This window comes from Capricornis sumatraensis, chromosome 22 (genome assembly GCF_032405125.1).
Source record: "Capricornis sumatraensis isolate serow.1 chromosome 22, serow.2, whole genome shotgun sequence".
In the NCBI taxonomy this organism is placed as follows: domain Eukaryota; kingdom Metazoa; phylum Chordata; class Mammalia; order Artiodactyla; family Bovidae; genus Capricornis; species Capricornis sumatraensis.
In genome coordinates, this window is record NC_091090.1 from 5812477 (window position 1) to 5837545 (window position 25069).

General features: G+C 36.7%; 1 protein-coding gene across 1 annotated transcript in view; it reads right to left on the reverse strand.

Annotated features, from left to right (window-relative positions):
* The window catches only part of KHDRBS2 (KH RNA binding domain containing, signal transduction associated 2), a 747046-nt gene that overhangs the window by 591842 nt on the left and 130135 nt on the right, over positions 1 to 25069 (reverse strand). Inside the window, exon 2 of the mRNA XM_068960975.1 lies at positions 24262 to 24389. Within this exon, the coding sequence (XP_068817076.1) occupies positions 24262 to 24389 (128 nt within the window). The remainder of the gene's footprint in view (positions 1 to 24261; positions 24390 to 25069) is intronic.

The window sequence follows — 25069 nt, forward strand, 5'->3', positions numbered from 1 at the left end:
TCTTGTTCCATCACTTCAAGACAAAGTAAAGTCGCTCAGTCATGCCCAACTGTTTGCGACCCCGTGGACTGTAGCCCACCAGGCTCCTCTGTCCATGGGATTCTCCAGGCAAGAATACTGGAGTGGGTTGCCATTTCCTTCTCCAGGGGATCTTCCCGACCCAGGGATCGAACACAGGTCTCCTGCATTGCAGGCAGATGCTTTAACCTCTGAGCCAAATAGATGGGGAAACAATGGCAACAGTGACAGACTTTATTCTCTTGGGCTTCAAAATCATTGCAGATGGTGACTGCAGCCATGAAATTAAAAGACACGTGGAAGAAAATCTACAACAAAATTAGACAGCATATTAAAACCAGAGATATTATTCTGCCAATAATATACATATACTCAAAGATATGGCTTTCCCAGTAGTCATGTATGGATATGAAAGTTAGACCACAGAAAAGGCTAGTGTCAAAGAACTGATGCTTTAAAAGTGTGGTGTTGGAGAAGGCTTGAAAATCCCTTGGACTGCAAGTAGATGAAAGCAGTCAATCCTAAAGGAAATAAACCATGAATATTCATTAGAAGGGCTGATGCTGAAGCTGAAGCTCCAATACTTTGGCTAGCTAATGTGAAGAGCCAACTCATTGGAAAAAAACCCTGAGGCTGGGAAAGATTGAAGGAAGGAGGAGAAGGGGTTAGCTGAGAATGAGATGTTTGGATGGCATCACTGACTCAATGGGCATGAGTTTGAGCAAGCTCTAGGTGTTGGTGATGGACAGGGAAGCCTGGCATGCTGCAGTCTATGGAGTTGCAAAGAGTAGGACATGACTGAATGACTGAACAACAGCAACAATGGACTCAATCTTCTTTGCACATGTGTGAAATATGGTTGCAGCAATCTCTCTATCCACTTAGACAACATGTTTTTTGGCAGAAAAATGCTGTGTGTTTCTTTAATGCCTGTCTCCATACATTTCCCAGGGTGTAGCCAGAAACAATTCTTTATGTACTGAACAATAAAAGGTTTTTTGTGATGCCATCAATCAAATTATATCTGATAGCTCAGGTACAGAATCACTTGTGTGTAAAGAAGATTTAAATATTTTCAAACCATCTGTAATGTGAATATAAAAATATCAAACGTGTGAATGTTTTAGAAGTTCCAATAAACCGTTTTGAGTCATATACTATAATTTGTTTTTTTATCAATCCAAAAGTTACATATTTTAAGTCAATTTCAGAGAGAATTTTTGAAGACTGCATTAAATCTTACACCAAAATATTTAACTAGTTTAGCAGACTCAGACTGACCTAAAGCAAGATTAAAAACTGGGGTAGATGAACAAATGTTGATAATAAAGCCAACTGCATGATTAATATGAAACGGTGACATCAAAAACTATTTCAAGATCTTGAAATTAGACCCCAAAAGATAACCAAAACTTCCAAAAGTTTTCATAAATTTCAGAATGTTTTGAACTTGATGAAAATTCAGATGGCAACTGGCTACTTCATTAATTAAATTTTCCTCATTAAAACTTGATCTTAAAATATAAATCCCATTTTGATATAATGTTAGTATTCTATATGAACAGCAATAAATCAGAGTGTAGAAATGGAAATACTCTTCTAAGCATTTTGCTATATTCTATTTCTTAAGCCAAAAGGAACACAAAAAATATTATCAGTTTTCTTTGGCAGTGAGTTACTCTTCCAAATGTTGATCTTTCAGTTTTATATGGTACTATGAAATTAATAATTTTTCCATTTAGTTAAATATAATATCTTACTCTAAAAGAAGAAAATACAAATTAGGGGAGCTGAGCCCACCATGGGCTATGATTTCTAATTTTATATTACATAGCCTATCATATGAATGAAGCACAAGTGATAATGAAGAATTCTCTGAGGCTCCAACACTTGCTGCACAGTCCTGGAATTATGCACAAACATCCAATTTCACTCTCAGCTATAAAAATTAGATTCAGTATAGGCATTTTAAAGTAGGCCAGCAACAGCATTAATTCCTACGTCTCAAGAGATGGGTCTTCAGATGGCAACACAGAAAGTAAACAAAATACACTGTCAGGGAAGTCTTAACACATGCAGTATGTAAGTATGTAACCATGAGAGATGCTCAATGTCACTCAATATCAGAGAAATGCAAGTCAAAACCACAATGAGGTCCCATTTCACGCCAGTCAGAAATGATGTGATCCAAAAGTCTACAAGCAATAAATGCTGGAGAGGGTGTGGAGAAAAGGGAACCCTCTTACACTGTTGGTGGGAATGCAAACTAGTACAGCCACTATGGAGAACAGTGTGGAGATTCCTTAAAAAACTGGAAATAGAACTGCCTTATGACCCAGCAATCCCACTGCTGGGCATACACACCGAGGAAACCAGAATTGAAACAGACACATGTACCCCAATGTTCATTGCAGCACTGTTTATAATAGCCAGGACATGGAAGCAACCTAGATGTCCATCAGCAGATGAATGGATAAGAAAGCTGTGTTACCTATACACAACGGAGTATTACTCAGCCATTAAAAATAATGCATTTGAATCAGTTCTAATGAGATGGATGAAACTGGAGCTGATTATACAGAGTGAAGTAAGCCAGAAAGAAAAACACCAATACAGTATACTAATGCATATATATGGAATTTAGAAAGATGATAATGATAACACTGTATGTGAGACAGCAAAAGACACACAGATGTATAGAACAGTGTTTTGGACTCTGAGGGAGAGGGAGATGGTGTGATGATTTGGGAGAATGGCATTGAAACATGTATAATATCATGTATGAAATGAATCGCCAGTCTAGGTTCGATGCATGATACTGGATGCTTGGGTCTGGTGCACTGAGACGACCCAGAGGGATGGTACACGGAGGGGGGTGGGGGTGGGGGGTTCAGGATGGGGAACACGTGTATACCTGTGGTGGATTCATGCTGATGTATGGCAAAACCAATATAATATTGTAAAGTAATTAGCCTCCAAATATATATATATATATATATATATATATATATATATATATATATATATATATATATATATATATTAGTATTTTATTTAAACATTCATCATTTAATACTCCATATATAATATTCATTCATATACAATATTCATTTTTTTAATTTATGACATTTCAAAAATTTATTTTTTTTAATAAATTTATTTTTTTCACTTGGAGGCTAATTACTTTACAATATTGTATTGGTCTTGCCATACATCAACATGAATCTGCCACGGGTATACACTTGTTCCCCATCCTGAACCCCCCTCCCTCCTCTCTCCCCATACCATCCCTCTGGGTCATCCCAGTGCACCAGCCCCAAGCATCCTGTATCATGCATCAAACCTGGACTGGTGATTCATTTCATATATGATTTTATACGTTTCATTGTCATTCTCCCAAATCATCCCACCCTACACCTCTCCCACAGAGTCTAAAAGACTGTTCTATACATCTGTGTCTCTTTTGTTGTCTCGCATACAGGGTTATCATTACCATCTTTCTAAATTTCATATATGTATGCTTTAGTATACTGTATTGGTGTTTTTCTTTCTGGCTTACTTCACTCTGTATAATAATCTTCAGTTTCATCCACCTCATTAGAACTGATTCAAATGCATTCTTTTTAATGGCTGAGTAATACTCCATTGTGTATATGTACCACAGCTTTCTTATCCATTCATCTGCTGATGGACATCTAGGTTGCTTCCACGTCCTGGCTATTATAAACAGTGCTGCAATGAACATTGAGGTACACGTGTCTCTTTCAATTCTGGTTTCCTCAGTGTGTATGCCCAGCAGTGGGATTGCTGCCACTATGGAGAAAAGTGTAGAGATTCCTTTAAAAAACTGGAAATAGAACTGCCTTATGACATTTCACAAATTTCAATTGCATATTCCAAACACTGAACAAGGAGGAGGGTATACATTAAGAATGCTTTAGAACTGTATTTAAATAAACAAGGATGAAATTTACCTTGTAAATAAACATTGTGGTGAAGATAACTTTCATGCCTAAGTTTTCTCCTTTTCTTCATCTTGGTTCATTATTAAATGTCTATGTAAATAATTTAATTTTATCCAAGGCTAAATTTCATTCTCTATTATGGTTCAAATTCCACAGAATATTAAGTGAAATAAATCAAATAATAATATAAGTCATAGAAAATATCACTTGGTACATAGTAAACAGTCAATAAAGAAAATTTTTATTATGGCCAATGTAACTGTAATCCTCTTTTAGTCATTTTATCTCCATTTTTATAAATGTATTAATTGTTCTCCCTTTCAGGAATGAAGCTATAGTACTCTCAGGGAAATAATTCCAATGATTTGTTTTAACACATATACACAGGCAAATAATAGGTGCTTCCACATCAAAAAGAGTAGTATTAAATGAAAAAAAAAAAGACAATATTTATTCAGTGATTATAACTGTACAAGCTTTCATGGTATGCTGATACTATGCCAAGTATGAACAGTTATTCTCACATGTTCCTGATGAAAACTCTGAGCACATGATTACATCCAGGTTGCACCTGAAAAACTTGGGTGATCAAAATGTTAATGGAAATTTCCATGGTCCTAGTTGGGAAAAAGTAGAACTGTGACTCATACTTAGGTGTCTCTGGGTCAAAATTCTACTATTTTCCCATTATATTATACTATCTATTCACAGCAATCTTTAGCATCTCAAGAAGATCTACATTTTAATATATCCTTATAGATTTCTTTCCAAAAACAGAGAAACTCTACAAAAGAAGGTGAGGTGAGGTGAAGTTGCTCAGTTGTGCCCGACTCTTTGCGACCCCGTGGACTGTAACCTACTAGGCTTCTCTGTCCATGGGATTCTCTAGGCAAGAATACTGGAGTGGATTGCCATTTCCTTCTCCAGGGGATCTTCCTGACCCAGGGATCAAACCGGGGTCTCCTGCATTGGAGGCAGATGCTTTAACCTCTGAACCACCAGGGAAGCCCCACCTACAAAAGAAGCCTGGTCTGAAAATTATCACAATGTAGAAACAATCATATAAATGAAGGTTTCTCTTTTGAGAGGACTTGAGTGTAAGATGATCACCCTGGCTCTACATTCTGCACCTCTCAACCCTACACCCCAAATAATACTCAAGCTCTCTTTCTCTTCTCTGCTCTGCTTTTCAAATACTAGTCTAGCTTTTCTGTATCCTTGTCTTCTTTTCATGCATTAGCCACTAAAATTTAACAACCAAAATGTTAAAGACTATCTAACACAGTCCCAAAGCTTCTGGATTCATCCTAGTTTAAAGCCATGTTAGAACATCTTTTTAAATCTACTACAATACTTCCTAAGATTAGCAAAAGCATATATTATAATTTTACACTCATGAGTTGAATACCAACTGATTATTACATAGATCTAATACATGTATCCTTAATGACAATGGATAAACGAATTAATATTTATACCAATGATGTGGAGGCCTTGTAGACTCTTTTGTAAAAGGTCAAGTGTTTATTGCACTTAATAAAAATGGATAATTAATAAAACATGATATTCAGAGTTGACTTGGGAGTACTTTGAGTTAAACTTTTAACTTGGTTTTAATTAGAAAATTTGGTAAAGGAAGTAAATGACTATCTAGGCATCAGAACTGAGTAAAATTTTCACTATGATTACTTTCTTCTTATATTTGAACTCTCTGCTAAGACTGGCACTGAGTCTGGAATGACAACAGTGATGCAGTGTCTCTCCCAGAGGATCTGTAATGTCACTGTGATGACTGCAATAGGTGCCCTGCAAATTCTTTAATAAGAGGCAGGTGTTGAGAACACAAAGATCTTTTTCTGGATAACTCTACAATAATTGATTTCCTTCAGCAAGAGTGTCTTAGAGAAGAAGCTGTGTAATTACTCTACATTGACTCAGCAAATGTTATTGGCCACTTAACTGCGTGCCAGGCATACTTTTAGGTGACTGGGACACAAAACTGATTGAGAAAGACAACAAGATTTGGCATTTTGCAGTTGACATTCTAGTGTGAAGAAACCTAAAAATAACAAATAAAACAATTACAAAATATACTAGAAGGAGATCCATGCTCTGAAACAGAAAAATAAAATAAAATAGAGAGAGAAGGGTAAAGGGTCTAAGAGTCCTGGGTGGGGAAGAGAGGAAGGCATGTGGGGAAGCACATCAGCTAGGAGGCTGTCACAGCAGTCCAGGCAAGAGAAGATGGGGACCAGAGCCAGAACAATAGTAACAGCATGGGTTAGAGCTCTTTGACTCTTGATGTATATTGAGGATAAAATGACTGGACATTCCTGGCAGGTGGAATGGGGTTTGCGGGAGAGAGAAGTGCCAAGGAGGAGTCCATAGTTCCTGACCTAGTGAGGTAAAAGGATAGTACTGCCAACAATTGAGACAGGTAGGTGACAGACAGGCAAAGGACATGTGGGCAGGAAGAATGCCAACCGAGCCTAAACTGTCCAGATAGCCACGTGCTGGTGTCCAGTAGGCAGCTCCACACGTAAGTCTTGAAGAGTGGTCTTGGCTGAACCATCAGCCATATAAAGCCAAATCCAGATAAAACCATGCCACAGGGGACTGAAGGTGTGTGTGTGTAGACACGGCAGAGCATCATGGACAGTCCTGGGGATTCAGTATTATGAAACTGTGTGGAAGATCACAGACCAGCAGAGGAGACTGAAAAATGGAACCTCTATTGTAACAGGAGACAAAAATAAATTGTGTGCCCCAAAACCAAGTGAAAACCATGTGTCAATGATAGTTTAGGCAAGACCATGGTTCAAGTGTTTCAAGTGAGTTCTGTAGTGACACAGAAGTCCAATAGCAGCTTTCAGGCATAATGATCATCTTTCAATGAGAAAAAGAAATTGAAAAGCAATGTCTACACATTGATAGTTATAAAAGTTTTATTTGTAGTGAACTTTCTATTACTAGAGGTACTAGTAGACATACTAATCAGTAGCACAGATATTGTAGAAATGATTCATAAATTGAGTAGAAGATTAGACCATAGCAATGGTGAGATATACTCCAACTAATGAGTCTATCATTTCTGCCTCACTTAACACTAGAGGAGAAAGACATCTGCTTTTCCATCTGTGAAACTTTGCAATCCTAGCTGTGTCCAAAATTATCTCAACACCTCTTCCAATAAAATAAAATGAAGCACAACAATGATTTAATGGCAAAGAAGAGAGGCTCTGTAGCCAGTGGACCTGAGCTCCAACTTGAACACTATTATTAATATACTGAGTGGCTTTAGGAAAATTCCTTAAATACTTTTAAAGTACAGTCTCTTCAGAACACAACCAGTATTCTTCAGAGAATAAAACCTTTCATTGTGCTTTGCTGAGTGTGTGATACACAATGGTTACTTGCAAAAACTGAAGTGTGAGGTCCCAGACTGAAGGACTAGTTTATAATGCTTTACTTGGTCACCTGAACTTCAGTTTTATGCTACACAGTTCACTTAAGAACTATTTATACACATCAACCAGAAAAAGGAGTGTATGATTTATTTCATGAAATCAGTATTTTCATTTTTTTAAATAAATTCATACTAGATTTTGATGAGTCATGTTTGGCATCAAATTTTATAATGGATATTTTAGGTTGTCACTTACAGTGTAGGAACAGAAAAATACAATACAAAGAGGTAAAGTCAGTTCTTTGCATCAGAAGGCCAAAGAATTGGAGCTTCAGCTTCAGCATCAGTCCTTCCAATAAATATTCAGAACTTATTTCCTTTAAGATTAACTGATTTGATCTCCTTGCAGTCCAAGGGACTCTCAAGAGTTATCTCCAACACCACAGTTCAAAAGCATCAATTATTTGGTGCTAAATTTTCTTTATGGGCTTCTTTTGTGGCTCAGCTGGCAAAGGATCCACCTGCAATGCAGTTGACCTGGGTTTGAACCCTGGGTTGGGAAGATTCACTTGAGAAGTAAGTGGCTATCCACTCTAGTATTCTGGCCTAGTGAATACCATGGACTGTATAGCCCATGGGGTTGCAAAGAGCTGGACATGACCGAGAGACTTTCACTTTTACTTTCACAGCTTTCTCTATGGTCCAACGCTCATATTCATGCATGACTACTGGAAAAAAAAAACATAGCTTTGACTAGATGGAACTTTGCTGACAAAGTAATATTTCTACTTTTTAATATGCTGTCTAGGTTGTTTATAGCTCTTTTTCCAAGGAGCAAGCGTCTCTTAACTTCATGGCTGCAGTCACCATCTGCAGTGATTTGGGAGCCCAAGGAAATAAAGTCTGTCACTGTTTCCTTAAAACACATATCTATACAAATACATTAATTCTAAAATAAATTGCTAGATATTCAACTGACTCCAAAGTCTGTGCCTTTGTGATTTTCATTGACTTTGCAAAAGTGCTCCATAAAATGGTTGCATTTCCACCACCTGACTGGCCTCCTATGAAATCTGTATGCAGGTCAGGAAGCAACAAATGAAGAGCCTCTTGATGAAAGTGAAGGAGGAGACTGACAAAGTTGACTTAAAACTCAATATTCAGAAAAATAAGATCATGGCACCTGGTCCCATCATTTGATGGCAAATAGATCAGGAAACAATAGAAACAGTAAGAGACTTTATTGGGGGGGGGGGGGGCTCCAAAATCACTGCAGACTGTGACTACAGCCATGAAGTTAAAAGACGCTTACTCCTTGGAAGGAAAGTGATGACCAAGCTAGACAGCATATTAAAAAAGCAGAGACATTATTTTGCTAACAAAGGTCCATCTAGTCAAAGCTTTGGTTTCTCCAGTAGTCATGTATGGATGTGAGAGTTGGAGTATAAAGAAAGCTGAGTGCCAAATAATTGATGATTTTGAACTCTGGTGTTGGAGAAGACTCATGAGAGTCACTTGGACTGCAAAGAGATCCAACCAGCCCATCCTAAAGGAAATCGGTCCTGAATATTCACTGGAAGGACTGATGCTGAAGCTGAAATTCCAATACTTCAATGATTGAAGGTGGGAGGAGAAGGGGATGACAGAGCATGAGATGGTTGGATGGCATCACCAGCTGAATGGACATGAGTTTGAGTAACTTCTGGGAGTCGGTGATGGACAGGGAGGCCTGGTGTGCTGCAGTCCATGGGGTCACAAAGAGTCAGACACGACTGAGTGACTGAACTGAACTGAACTGAACTGAACTTCCCTCCCCATACTCTAATACTATTAGAGAAAGGAGTGTTGGGTCAGGCTGCTTGCTGCTCAAAAGACAATAAAAGATCAGGTTGTTGGAAAGGAAACTTTGCTTTATTTCAGATGCCATCAACTATCCCATGGCTGACTCCCTCCAACTCTGACAAACAGGGGTTGAGAGCTTTTATATACAGGTAGGAGTGAGTCACTACATGCAGAAACAGCACATTCATCTCTAACAGTTATCTTCAAATTGGTCATCAGTGGTCTGACCAGCATCATCTCAGTTATTCTAGGTACAGTTAATCTTCAGTTCCAGGGTCCATTTGCTCCCATTTCTTTGCAATTAAGTCTCAGAATTTGGAAGCTCATGACCTGGATACAGTCTGAAGACCATGTAGTTAGCTTCTGCACCCTGGGATTTCAGTATCTCTAAGACAGCTCACAGCATATGGCTCAGAATATTATCTACAGTTCTTGAGAAGGAACTAAAGATCCTTGACTATGCTTAATGATAATATTATTATTATTATGTCTTCTTTGACTGATTTCCTTTGTTTTCACATGTTGTGGTTTCTCTGATTAAACTTATTCTTTGACAAAGTTTTCCTGGACCAAAGACAGGCAGGGATCATATGGGCAGGGAAAGGGTCCTGCCCATTTCAATACCACTATTAGTTAGAATTAAACTTTTTTTTTTTTTTAATCAGTCTTCTAGAAAACAGAAACATTTCAAATTTATCTTAATTTTTCTGATAAGTGAGGTTCAGGGTTTTTTTCTATTTGCTTTAAATGGTTGTCTCATGTGTGACAACTGTCTGTTGGTATCATTGGCTTCCTGTTGAATTTAGAATAAGTGGAGAATTTTTCTCTACATATGGATGAATCACAGTCTTGTCCAGCAGAAACTAACACAACATTTTAAAACAATTATATTTCAAAGTGAGACCATTCCATATAAATAAAATGAATGTTCTGCCATTTGTTTCAAATGTTTCTCAAATACTGATCCAATTAGGTATTTTAATTGTGACTTTTAAAAAATGTATTTATTTTAATTGGAGGTTAATTACTTTACCAAATTGTATTGGTTTTGCCATACATCAACATGAATCTGCCACAGGTATACATGTGACTTTTTATTTTGTGGTAACCATCATCATTATTTTTGCTTACGCATAAGTTTTAGTTTTCTGGTGTAAAGTATTATAGTTACTTACTTATAGCTTCAACTATTTTCCATATATCTTAAAAATGCTTTCCATCAAATAAATATTATAAAATAAATCTCCCACAAGTAATTCCAATACTTTTTCTTTTGCATTTATCGTATACCCAGTTGATATTTATTCTGGTACAAAAGATAGATTAGGGATTTAGTTTTCATTTTCTTTTGCCCCATATGGCTCATTAAGGTTCTCTCTAAGACTTAATGAAAAAAATGATTTCTTCACAGTGATTTCAAATATATACTATTATAATAATCTATGTTCATTTCATGAAAAATTGATGCTATCAAATGCTAGATTTGATCCTAAAATTTAGGGATTTTTTTCTGTATCTTTAAAAAAATAATTTATTAATTTTAATTGTAGGCTAATTACTTTACAATAGTGTAGTGATTTTGCCATACAATGACATAATTCAGCCATAGGTGTACATGTGTCTCAAAATTCTGAACCCCCTCCCACCTCGCTCCCCACCAATTCCCTCTGGGTTGTCCCAGAGCATAAGTGTTGAATGCCCTTCTTCTTGCATCAAACTTACACTGTTCATCTATTTCAAATATGGTAATATAAGAGAAGACTCTACACATGGACATCACCAGATGGTCAATACCAAAATCAGATTGATTATATTCTTTGCAGCCAAAGATGGAGAAGCTCTATACAGTCAGCAAAAACAAGACCGGGAGCTGACTGTGGCTCAGATCATGAACTCCTTATGGCCAAATTCAGACTTAGATTCAAGAAAGTAGGTAAAACCACTAGACCATTTAGGTATAACCTAAATCAAATTCCTTATGTTTATACAGTAGAAGAAAGAAATAGATTTAAGGGATTAGATCTGATAGATAGACTGCCTGATGAACTACGGATGGAGGGTTGTGACATTGTACAGGAGACAGGGATCAAGACCACCCCATGGAAAAGAAATACAAAAAAGCAAAATGGCTGTCTGGGGAGGCCTTACAAATAGCTGTGAAAAGAAGAGAGGTGAAAAGCAAAGGAGAAAAGGAAAGATATAAGCATCTGAATGTAGAGTTCCAAAGAATAGCAAGAAGATATAAGAAAGCCTTCTTCAGCGATCAATGAAAAGAAATAGAGGAAAACAATAGAATGAAAAAGACTAGCGATCTCTTCAAGAAAATTAGAGATGTCAAGGGAACATTTCATGCAAAGATGGGCTCGATAAAGGACAGACATTGTATGGACCTAACAGAAGCAGAAGATATAAAGAAGAGGTGGCAAGAATACACAGAAGAACTGTACAAAACAGATCTCCACGACTCCGATAATCACGACGGTGTGATCACTCACCTAGAGCCAGACATCCTGGAATGTGAAGTCAAGTGGGCATTAGAAAGGATCACTACGAACAAAGCTAGTGGAGGTGATGGAATTCCAGTTGAGCTCTTTCAAATCCTGGAAGATGATGCTGTGAAAGTGCTGCACTCAATATGCCAGCAAATTTGGAACACTCAGCAGTGGCCACCGGACTGGAAAAGGTCAATTTTCATTCCAGTCCCAAAGAAAAGCAATGACAAAGAATGTTCAAACTACTGCACAGTTGCACTCATCTCATACACGACTAAAGTAATGCTCAAAATTCTCTAAGCCAGGCTTCAGCAATGTGTGAGTCATGAACTTCCAGATGTTCAAGCTGGTTTTGGAAAAAGAGGAACCAGAAACCAAATTGCCAACATCCACTGGATCATCTAAAAAGCAAGAGAGTTCCAGAAAAAAAAAAAAAAAAAAAAAAACATCTATTTCTGCTTTATTGACTATGCCACAGCCTTTGATTGTGTGGATCACAATAAACTGTGGAAAATTCTGAAAGAGATGGGAATACCAGACCACCTGACCTGCCTCTTGAGAAACCTATATGCAGGTCAGGAAGCAACAGTTAGAGCTAGACATGGAACAACAGACTGGTTCCAAATAGGAAAAAGAGTACGTCAAGGCTGTATATTGTCACCTTGCTTATTTAACTTATATGTAGGGTACATTATGAGAAAATCTAGGCTGGAAGAAGCATAAGCTGGAATCAAGATTGACAGGAGAAATATCAGTAATGTCAGATATGCAGATGACACCACCCTTATGGCAGAAACTGAAGAGGAATTAAACAGCCTCTTGATGAAAGTGAAAGAGGAGAGTGAAAAAGTGTGGCTAAAACTCAACATTCAGAAAACTAAGATCATAGCATTTGCTCCCATCATTTCATGGGAATTAGATGGAGAACCAGTGGAAACAGTGTCAGACTTTATTTTTTGTGGCTTCAAAATCATGCAAATGGTGATTGCAGCCATGAAATTAAAATATGCTTACTCCTTGGAAAGAAAGTTATGACCAAACTAGATAGCATATTCAAAAGCAGAGACATTACTTTGCCAACAAATGTCCATCTAGTCAAGGCTATGGTTTTTCCTGTGGTCATGTATGGATCTGAGAGTTGGACTGTGAGGAAAGCTGAACACTGAATAATTGATGCTTTTGAACTGTGGTGTTGGAGAAGACTCTTGAGAGTCCCTTGGATTGCAAGGAGATCCAAACAGTTCATTCTAGAGGAGATCAGTCCTGAGTTTTCTTTGGAAGGACGAAACTCCAATACTTTGGCCACCTCATGTGAAGAGTTGACACATTGGAAAATACTCTGGTTCTGGGAGGGATTGGGGGCAGAAGGAGAAGGGGACGACAGAAAATGAGATGGCTGGATGGCATCACTGAGTCGATGGACATGAGTTTGTGTGAACTGCAGGAGCTGGTAATGGACAGGGAGGCCTGGTGTGCTGCAATTCATGGGGTTGCAAAGAGTCAGACATGACTGAGCGACTGAAATGAACTGAACTGAATATACATGTTTCAATGCTATTCTCTCATATCATCCCAACCTCGCCTACTCTGACATAGTCCACAAGTCTATTTTTATATTTGTGTCTATATTGCTGTCTTGCATATAGAGTTGTTATTACCGTCTTTCTAAATTCCATATATATGTGTTAATATAGTGTCTTGGTTTTTCTCTTTCTGGCTAACTTCACTCTGTATAATAGGCTCCAGTTTCATCCACCTCATTAAAACTGACTCAAATATTTGTTTTAATAGCTGAGTAATATTCCATTATGTTTATGTACCACTGTTTTCTTATCCATTCCTTTGCTGATGGACATTTAAGTTGCTTCCATGTCCTAGCTACTGTAAACAGTGCGGCAGTGAACATTGGGGTACACGTGTCTCTCTCAATTCTGGTTTCCTAAGTGTGTATGCCCAGCAGTAGGATTGCAGGTGCATATGGCAGTTCTATTTCCAGTTTTTTAAGAAATCTCCACATTGCTCTCCATAGTGGCTCTACTAGTTTGCATTGCCACCAACAGTGTAGGAAGGTTCCCTTTTCTCCACAACCTCTACAGCATTTATTGTTTGTAGACTTTTTGATAGCAGTCTTTCTGACTGGTGTGAGATGGTACCTCACTGTTGTTTTCATTTGCATTTCTCTGATAATGAGTGATATTATGCATCATTTCATGCGTTTGTTAGCCATTTGTGTGTCTTCCTTGAAGAGATGTCTGTTTAGTTTTTTGTCCCATTTTTGACTGGGTCATTTATTTTTCTGGAATTGAGCTGCATGAGCTACTTGTATATTTTGGAGATTAATTGTCAGTTACTTCATTTGCTGTTAGTATTTCTTATTTTGAAGGGTTCCTTTTCACCCTGCCTATAGTTTCCTTCATTCTGCAAAAACTTTTTAAAGAACTAAACTAATTTTGTATTTCTATAATTAAACTTATATGTGTATAGTTTATTTTGCATGTAATATGTTGTTGAGACACATTTGGTAATATTTGTGTAACATTTTCATTGCAATAAAATAAATTAAAAAAAATAATATTTAAAAAGTGGAATCTAGTGGCATTAATTACATTCACAAGGTTTTGAAATCACAGCACATCCATTTCCAGAACTTTTTCATCTTATTAAAGAGAAATTCTACATACATTAAACACAGATTCTCTATCCAACTCCCTCCACAGCCCCTGATGACCTCGCTTCCACTTTCTGCATCTATGAATGTGCCTGTTCTAAATATCTTTCTTAAGTGTAATCATACAATACGTGTCCGCTAGTGTCTGACTTTTTCTCTTATTAATATGTTTTTCAGTCACTCAGTCATGTCCAAATCTTTGCGATCCCATGGACTGCAGCATGCCAGGGTTCTCTGCCCTTTACTATCTCTCAGATTTTGTTCAAACTCATCTACACTGAGTTGGAGATGCCATCAAACCATCCCATTCTCTGTTGCACCCTTCTACTCCTGCCCTCAATCTTTCCCAGAATCAGGATTTTTTCCAATGATTTGGCTCTTCATATCAGGTAGCAAAAGTACTGGAACTTCAACTTCAGCATCAGTCCCTCCAGTGAATATTCAGTGTTGGTTTTCTCTAGGATTGAGTGGTTTGATCTCCATGCAGTCCAAGGGACTCTGAACAGTGTTCTCCAAAACCACAGTTCAAAAGCATCAATTCTTCAACACTCAGCTTTCTTTATGGTCCATCCATACATGACTGTTGGAAAAACCAAAGCTTTGACTAATGGTAAAGTAATGTATCTGTTTTTTCATATGCTGTCTAGGTTGGTCATAGCTTTTCTTCCAAGGAGCAAGCGTCTTTTAATTTAATGGCTGCAGTCACCATCCCCAGTGATTTTGGAGCCAAAGAAAATAAAGTTTGTCATTGTTTCCATTGTTTTTCCATCAATTTGCCAATAAATTATGGAACTGGATGCCGTGATCTTAGTTTTTTCAAGGATGAGTTTTAGGTCAGCCTTTTCAGTCTTCTCTTTCACATGCATCAAGAGACTCTAGTTCCTCTTCACTTCCAGCCATTAGGATAGTGTCATCTGCATATCTGAGGTTACTGATATTTCTCCTGGCAATCTTCATTCCAACTTGAGCTTCCTCTAGCCTGGCATTTTGCACAATGTACTCTCCATAGAAGTTAAATAACAAGGGTGACAGTATACAGCACTGATGTACTTCTTTCCAAATTTGGAACCAGTCCACTGTTTCATGTCCAGTTCTAAGTGTTGCTCCTTGACCTGCATTCAGGTTTCTCAGGAGGCAGGTAAGGTGGTCTGGTATTCCCATCTCTTTAAGAATTGTTCACAGATTGTTGTGATTCACACAGTCAAAAGCTTAGCACAGTCAATAAAGCAGAAGTAGATGTTTTTTCCAGGATTCTCTTGCCTTTTCTATGATCCAAGGAATGTTGGCAATTTGATCTTTTATTCCTCTGCCTTGTCTAAATTCAGCTTGTACATTTGAAATTTCTTGGTTCATGTACTGTTGAAGCCTAGGTTGAAGGATTTTGAGCATTACCTTGATAGCATGTGAAATGAGTGCACTTGTTAAGTATTCTGAACATTATTTCACATGGCCCTTCTTTGGAATTGAAACGAAAACTGATCTTTTCCAGTTCTGTGGCCACTGCTGAGTTTTTCATATTTGCTGGCATATTGAGTGCAGCGCATTAAAAACACCATCTTTTAGGAGTTTAAATAGTTTAGCTGAAATTCTCTCACCTCCACTAGCTTTGTTTGTAGGGATGCTTCCTAAGGCCCACTTGACTTTGCATTCCAGGATGTCTGGCTGTCGCTGAGTGATCACACCATCATGGTTATCCAGGTCATTAAGACCTTTTTTTTTATATATTTATTTTTATTTTTTACAGTTTTCTGTGTATTCTTGCCACCTCTTCTTAGTATCTTCTTCTTCTGTTAGGTCCATACCGTTTCTATCCTTTATTGTGCCTATTTTTGCATGAAATGTTCCCTTGGTATCTTTGATTTTCTTGAAGAGATCTCTAGTTTTTCCCATTCTTCTGTTTTCCTCAATTTCTTTGCATTGTTCACTTAAGAAAGCTTTATCTTGTTGATGTGTGGCAAAACCAATACAATACTGTAAAGTGATTAGCCTCCAATTCAAATAAAAAATTTAAATTAAAAAAAAAAGTTTTTCTAGGTATATTGAAATGTGACTGTTCCAGCACCATTTAATGAAAAGACAACTATTTTTCCACTGAATACCCTTTGTACCATTGAAAAAATCAGTTTTTCATATATGTGTGCCTCTATTTCTGGACTTTATTTGGTTACACTGATCTACTTGTCTGTCTTCATGCTAAATTCAAAGTGTTTTTTTTTGTTGTTGTTGTTGTTGTTTTTGTTTTTGTTTTTTTACCATAGCTTCATATTAAAGTTTGAAAAAATAGAAAAAAAGAAAGAAAACTTTATCATCTCTCCTTGCTATTCTTTGGAACTCTGAATTAAGACCAGTATATCTTTCCTTTCCTCTTTTGGAGGAATACCTATACCTGGACGAATAGGTATCTCTTGACCTTAATTTTGCTTTCCAGTCCCCTATGATGTAGGGGACATCTTTTTTTGGTGTTAGTTCTAGAAAGTATTTTAGGTCTCCATAGAACTGCTTCAGTTGAAGCTTCTTTGGCATTAGTGGTTATGGCATAGGCTTGGATTACTGTAATGTTGTAATGGTTTGCCTTGGAAACAAACCAAGATCACACTCTCAATTTTGAGATTGTGCCCAACTACTTCATTTTGAACTCTTTTTTTTTTTTTTTTTTTCCCACTATGAGGGCTACTTCATTTCTTTTAAGGGATTCTTGCCCACACTAGTAGATATAATGGTAATCTAAATTAAATTCACCCATTCCTGTCCATTTTAGTTCACTGATCACTAAACTGTCAATGTTCACTCTTGCCATCTCCTATTTTACCACTTCCAATTTACCTTAATTCAATCAATATTTACCCATGTGTTAACATGTATCCAAATATCATCATTCTTTATGGCTGAATAATATTCCCCTGTGTATAGACCACATTTTGTGTAACCATACATCACCTGAGGATATTTGAGTTGTTTCTGTCTTCGGAAATTGTGAATAATGGTGCTGTGAATATTGATATACAACATTAGTAAAATTTTTAATGTTTTTGGATATTCACAATTTAATTATTGATATACTTATAAAATCCATATATTTAAAGAAAATTCCTCATAAAATGGTAGAAATCTAAATATGCTACAGAAATTTCTTCTGGGTGCTTGTGTGCTAAGTCACTTCAGTCATGCAACTATTTGAGACCCTATGACTGTAGCCTACCAGGTTCTTCTGCTCATAGTATGTTCCAGGCAAGAATACTAGAGTCAGTTGCTGTGCCCTGCTCCATGGAAAATTTCCTACCCAAGGATTGGATGCACATCTCTTATGTCTCTTGCATTGGCAGGTGGGTTCTTTACCACTAGCACCATTTGGGAAGCCCAAATTTCTTTCAACAACTACTTAAATTTGGAAAAGTAAATAAAAGTCACTAACAACTTTTCTACATGTGTCTAAATTTTTAAAAAATAATTGGTTGCAGTCAGGTCCTAAGTTAGCATTATAAGTAGTAATAATCCCTTATCTAAATGTTTCTGTAGGTAAGGAGGAGATACATTAATTTCTAGAAAGTTTTTTCTTCCCATGCCAATCTCAAGTTATTTAATAGTGCTTGAAATTATATCAAATTCACTTGTTTCCATATGTCAGTATGTCCTTCAAAGTCAATAATAATATGAGAATTCATTCAATTTATGATGCAATACCTCTTGATTTTACCAGTGATCTTTCTCCTCTACCCTCTTGAAAATCTATCTACATAAACATCCATTTCTACCAAAACAACAAAACAAATGGGAGAAGGCCCATCTCTGTTTTATTGGGTATAGAGAAATTTACAGAAAGGTCACTGAATTAAACAAATGAACAAAGAAGCACATGAAGACTGGCAAGATTATAGAAGGGATGTGGGAGTGAAGATCCTTTGATTCTCAAAGGACCCCTGAGCAAGGATACCTGTTTGAACTCATTTCAAAAGGCACTAGATTTTAACTATCATTTTGAAATAGTTTCCAGGTTTACAGTTGAGGGTGAGTGTGAAATAAACTAGAGGAACAGAAACAGCAGGTTAAAACAGACTGCAGGTGACCTAGAATGTGTAGACTCAGAAAAGAAGGTGAGGTCATTTTGTGAAGTGTAAGCACACATTTCATGAGGATGTACTGAACTCCCAAAAAAAAAAAAAAAGATGAGAGGAAGGCATACCCAACTCAAGATTAAGAACATATGGGTCAAAGAAGACAAGAAGGTTTAAGTGCTGAGTGGGAAAATGATATTTAAATACATGAGATGAGCATTAATTTAAAAGTCGTTGGAAAAGATAAACACTAGATAGAATATCTCTGCAAATTTCTAAATTTTGCTGGAAAATAGGGTCATTTGAAGTTTATTTCTATTGAAAAGAAGGCACTGTACAAGCACGTTGGAATTATATTATTTCTCTCATCAAAAATGTAACACTTCACCTGGGAGAGTCATTATCTTCTCAATTAAGATTTAAATTCACAAGTAAGAGATCAGGAAACTGATATGAATGAAACTAAAATCACAAAGACCATCAAATCCTTTTTTCTGTTTCCTTTAGAAAAATAAAAAGCAACTGATACTATGCAGCTGTCTCCAAGAAAGATAAAACAAGTTTAAGATGTAAGCTACAGAGTGGCTTTTTAAAAGCCACATTGCCTAGAAAAATAGAGTTGTTTCTAAACTAAGTGTGATTCTGGCTCTGAAATGTGGTCACAGTTTTCACAGTCAGTAACATTGGGTTTCTATTAACCATTATTAAATGTTCTGATAATTACTTACAAAGTTAGAAGAAAAAAAAAAAAACACTCATCAAGGCTTTGGATTTCAGTTTTCACCTTTACAAGTACAAAGAAGGAAACAGGCACTGTAGGAGGATGTACCAGGCTGTGCAGAATGCTTCCCACCAGACACAGAAGGCAGCCCCACTCTCTGGGACCAAGAAGGCGAACACGAAATACAGAGTAAGCACAGTGCTTTTGAACATATTTTGGAATTTAATTTTCTGCATTAACTTACATAAGAAATTGATTTCAAAATAAGAACATGGCCGCTTTGATCTTAAAAGGGGCCAAATTTGGGGACTGATTTACACTCCTGGTAGTTTATTGCTTTAAAAAGTTGTAAGTAATTGGAGCTGAGAAATGAACAGTGGGCCTTGGGGTAAACTTAATTGAATAAAATATCTGATATTTTTCAGAGGATTCTGAAAGCAACATCACAAAATGTAATTTTAAAAGACACTGAGCAGCTGAATTGCCCAGGTGGATGAAGAGGTACCATCGTAACAGGCAGACCTCTGGCAGGTAGAGTAACACCGCCTACCATCTGACACGCCTCACTGTGCCCATGCACGTGGTAGTCATCCTTCGAGCAGAACAAAACAGAGTGCAGCATCTGACATTTTGTGTATCTTACATCCCTAGGTACTGTAAGGCACTTGTTTGTTGAGATCAAGAAATTTTGGCTTTTTTTTTTTTTTTCATTCTCTTTTAAAATGTTCATTGGGTTACAGCTGATTTACACTATTGTGATATTTTCTTCTGTACAGCAAAGTGAATCAGTTATGTGTGCTTGCTTATACTCAGTTGCTTAGTTTTGTCCAGCTCTTTGTGGCCCCATAAACTGTAGCCCACCAAGTCCCTCTGTCCATGGGATTATCCCATGGACAAGAATACTGAAGTGGATTGCCATTTCCTCCTCCAGGGTATCTTCCTGACTCAGGGATCAAACCTACATCTCCTGCATCAGCAGGTGGATTCTTTACCACTGAGGCACATGGAGATCCTATGAATCATATATCCATATATCCACTCTTCTTTACATTCTTCTCCCATGTAGGACATTACAGAGTATTGAGTAGAGTTCCCTGTACTATACAGTAGGTTCTTGTTCATTATCTTTTCTTTTTAATCTGTTTTACATATAGCCATGTGTATATATGTCAATCCCAATCTTCAAGGATGAATATGTCTTCATTAAAACCAATTTATACACCAAGGTTTACTTTTGTTCTTTTTTTGTATATATCATCACTTTGTGTGTCAACACTAAATTATAATGCCATCTTTGAAGACACTTTCAAAAACAACTAAACTCAATACGCATATTTCAAACACTTCAAATAACATAAGAAGCCATGACCAAGTTCACAAGTGCAAAGTTTACAGACAAAAACATTGAGTTACAACTACCAACAACCTGATAGAGACTGCATACTGGTTCTAAGATGTGTAAGAGTCGGAAATATCCATATTTGAAAAAAAAAAAAAAACTAAATGTATATTCCAACACCCTTATGGCAGAAAGTGAAGAGGAACTAAAAAGCCTCTTGATGAAAGTGAAAGTGGAGAGTGAAAAACTTGGCTTAAAGCTCAACATTCAGAAAACGAAGATCATGGCATCCGATCCCATCACTTCATGGGAAATACATGGGAAAACAGGAGAAACAGTGTCAGACTTTATTTTGGGGGGCTCCAAAATCACTGCAGATGGTGATTGCAGCCATGAAACTAAAAGACGCTTACTCCTTGGAAGAAAAGTTATGACCAACCTAGATAGCATATTCAAAAGCAGAGACATTGCCAACTAAGATCTGTCTAGTCAAGTCTATGGTTTTTCCTGTGGTCATGTATGGATGTGAGAGTTGGAAAGTGAAGAAGGCTGAGCACCGAAGAATTGATGCTTTTGAACTGTGGTGTTGGAGAAGACTCTTGAGAGTCCCTTGGATTGCAAGGAGATCCAACCAGTCCATTCTGAAGGAGATCAGCCCTGGGATTACTCTGGAAGGAAAGATGCTAAAGCTGAAACTCCAGTACTTTGGCCACCTCATGCGAAGAGTTGACTCATTGGAAAAGACTCTGATGCTGGGAGGGATTGGGGGCAGGAGGAGAAGGGGACGACAGAGGATGAGATGGCTGGATGGCATCACTGACTCGATGGACGTGAGTCTTAGTGAACTCCGGGAGTTGGTGATGGACAGGGAGGCCTGGCGTGCTGCAATTCATGGGGTCGTAAAGAGTCGGACACAACTGAGCAACTGAACTGAACTGCAATGTATACTGGACTATAAAGTACAATGTCTTTGGATTCAGGTAGAAAGAGCTAATGTTAAAGGTGGTGAATTTTCCACATGAATCTCAGGATTATAGAGTAACATACTGACTGATGTTGCCTCCTTAGAGACATCACTGTGAAGAAATAAAAGCTCTGATTCTAAAACATTTTCAAATGTAAACAGCAGATATATAAAGTCTATTTATTTACTAACCTTACTACAAATAAAAACATTGAAAACAAACAAGAAAAACAGTCCATGAAAATAATTTGGTAACATAGGACATTTTCTCCAAATTAAGTGATTAATCACAAAATACTAGATAAATCATTCTTAATGCGTTTGTAAAGCATTCTTATGTTTTTTTTATAATTTAAAATCTTAAACTTCTCTCAATTCTTTGACTTACTGAATTAAATCAGCAAATTAACTTGAATTAGAGTCTAACTGAAACCAAATCTATCCAAAAAAGGCCAAGTAGTAAAATTAGGATAAGGTCATTTCCTCAAGCATGCCCCTAATTCTGCTTTCCTCTTTGTTTGGGAGGATGGTGTCATTGCCACATGGACTGTCAGTCTGCACAGCAGGTGTCAAGGGCAGAGACAGCCCTGGAGGAAGCTGAGAAGGCAACCTTAGCCCTGATGAAATACAAAGAGTAAGTCACTTTTTATTTTAAAAGAGTGAAACTTGAACCCATAAATACTGTTGCGTGCTACTCAACAGTTCACAGGATCACACCACACTACATGTGCTACGGCTTAAAGAACACAGCAAATACAGTTCAGGCTGAGTGATTATAATTTTACCCCACAACAGAGAATCACCACCTTAGAAATAAAATACCTTTTTCAAAAGCTTGATTTTAATTTTGTTGTTACAGTATAAAAAGTGAAAACAAATTTTGGTCAACTTGATAGATGATTGTGTTTGTCAGTATTTTTTATGTAAAAAGTTCTAATATATGAAATTCATATTATTCATAAATAGTTTAATTTGTTTGGCATTATATTCATAGAAACTGTACATTTTCTAAAGCATACACTGTTATTTGATAATATTCCATAAAACAATCATTAGGAGCTATTATTTTTCATTATCTTCCACATTATACATGAAAAAGTAATGGAAAATGTGAGCACTATTAGTCAAGTAAAAATGCAAAGACTCACAAAAAATGAAGGACTTAAAAAAACAGCAAATTTTCAAAGTATTCCATCATTCACACCATTAGCATTATTTAGGACTTGAAATGCTAGCACATCTTGATCAGAGATTCAGAGCTCCATTTTACTGAGAAGCAGATACTGAGTCTATCACAAGCTTTTCCATATCCAAAGAACAGATAAGGATTATCCCAGGAAACATTATCAAGTAATATGTATATTTAAATATATGATTTCAAGACTGAAGCTGTACTCCATCAAGACTTTAACAGTTTTAATTAACCAAGTTCCTTTAAAGAATTGTATTTTCCTTAAGACCTTATCATATTTCTATCTTATTTCATTATTATGTAAAAATTTTCATGTACATTTCTATGACAGTCCAACTTGATATTCATTAAAACAATTGTAAATTTAATAAAACTTAAATTACATATTCATTGTATGTACTTATCTTACAATAGTGCATGGCACCCCACTACAGTACTCTTGCCTGGAAAATCCCATGGACGGCAGAGTCTGGTAGGCTGCACTCCATGGGGTCGCCAAGAGTTGGACACGACTGAGTGACTTCCCTTTCACTTTTCACTTTCACACATTGGAGAAGGAAATGGCAACCCACTCCAGTGTTCCTGCCTGGAGAATCCCAGGGACAGGGGAGCCTGGTGGGCTTCTGTCTATGGGGTCGCACAGAATCAGAAACGATTGAAGCAACTTAGCAGCAGCAGCAGCTCAAAATAAGCACAAAATTCAAAAGCTTACATATCCAAAAACCTCACCTAAAAGTTAAAATAAATGGTTTGATATGCTGTTATGTTTATCCTATTTGAAATAATTATAAACACATCTTCTTATTATTATATTTACCAAAATTTATCATATTAGACGCCATTTGGTAAACTATAGCATTTATTTCTGTACTCTTTTTTCTTAGGATAATTACATGGGCTTTGTTCCACACTCTTCAGAAAGTTAACTACCAGCTTAAATCTTTGAGTTTCCATTTTTCTGCTTAGGCAATTTACTTGAAAAAAAAAAAAGAAAAAAAACTGTTTTCATCCATTGGAATATATGAACATAAATAATGAAAGCAAGCCATTGAATGCTATATTTTATAATCATGATTCTGGTGATAAGAACATCATATAATGATAAAATATCTAATGAAAAGCTATTTTCAAGAGGATAATATCATAATCATTATATAAATGGTCCCTAGTGGTTTAAACCCAAGTGTCTAATAAAGATTATATTGCCTTCCTAGATAAAAGGATTCTCAGCTATTTGCCTCATGCTGTATATTTTGTACCATTAATTCTACAGTCTTATAGTAAAATGTGCATTTTAACATGAACCAAAAGATTACTGATTGAGCATATTTGGACAAATTGCTGAACTACTTACATGTTAAATGATGAAAATATCTAATTATGTTTCCTATATTCACAGAATAAAATGTTCCAGCTATCAGTAGAAAATTATTGTACTTTCAAAGTGTTTTCCTTCTTCTATGTCAGTATTACATATTAGTATGTACTAATAAAATGAAGATTTGTACACTTATTTCATAAAGGCTATGAATGAAACATCATCTTATTTTCATCATTTTTTTTTTTTAATTCAAGGAGGTTAAAAAGCATATACTGTAGTACCTTTGGATACTGTTTGACAGGAATCAATACCCTTTCTGAAAGCTTTATATTTTTGTTGCTGATGACATCAAGATATTTCTCTTCTTCATCTTCATTTTTTCCATCAGAACCTTGAAATTTTTCAATTTCTGAAAAAAAAATTCGCAAGAAAAGCATTAAATGAAATATGCTGGCTGTTCTCATTACTCCTCTTATTAAATAGGATTTTGAAGAATCTTGATAAAGACTGAAACAGCACCATGTTGAAGCCACATCAATGTCACTATTGTCTGTACAATGATCTCTTGTCAACCAAAACTAAAAAGCAGTGACTGTCTAATACTTAGCAATGGCCACAGAACTGGAAAAGGTCAGTTTTCATTCCAATCCCAAAGAAAGGCACTGCCAAAGAATGCTCAAACTACCGCACAATTGCACTCATCTCACACACTAGTAAAGTGATGCTCAAAATCCTCCAAGCTAGGCTTCAGCAATACGTGAACTGTGAACTTCCTGACATTCAAGCTAGTTTTAGAAAAGGCAGAGGAACCAGAGATCAAATTGCCAACATCTGCTGGACCATGGAAAAAGCAAGAGAGTTCCAGAAAAACATCTATTTCTGCTTTATTGACTATGCCAAAGCCTTTGACTATGTGGATCACAATAAACTGTGGAAAATTCTGAAAGAGATGGGAATACCAAACCATCTAACCTGCCTCTTGAGAAATCTGTATGCAGGCCAGGAAGCAACAGTTAAAACGACATGGAACAACAGACTGGTTCCAAATAGGAAAAGGAGTATGTCAAGGCTGTATATTGTCACTCTGCT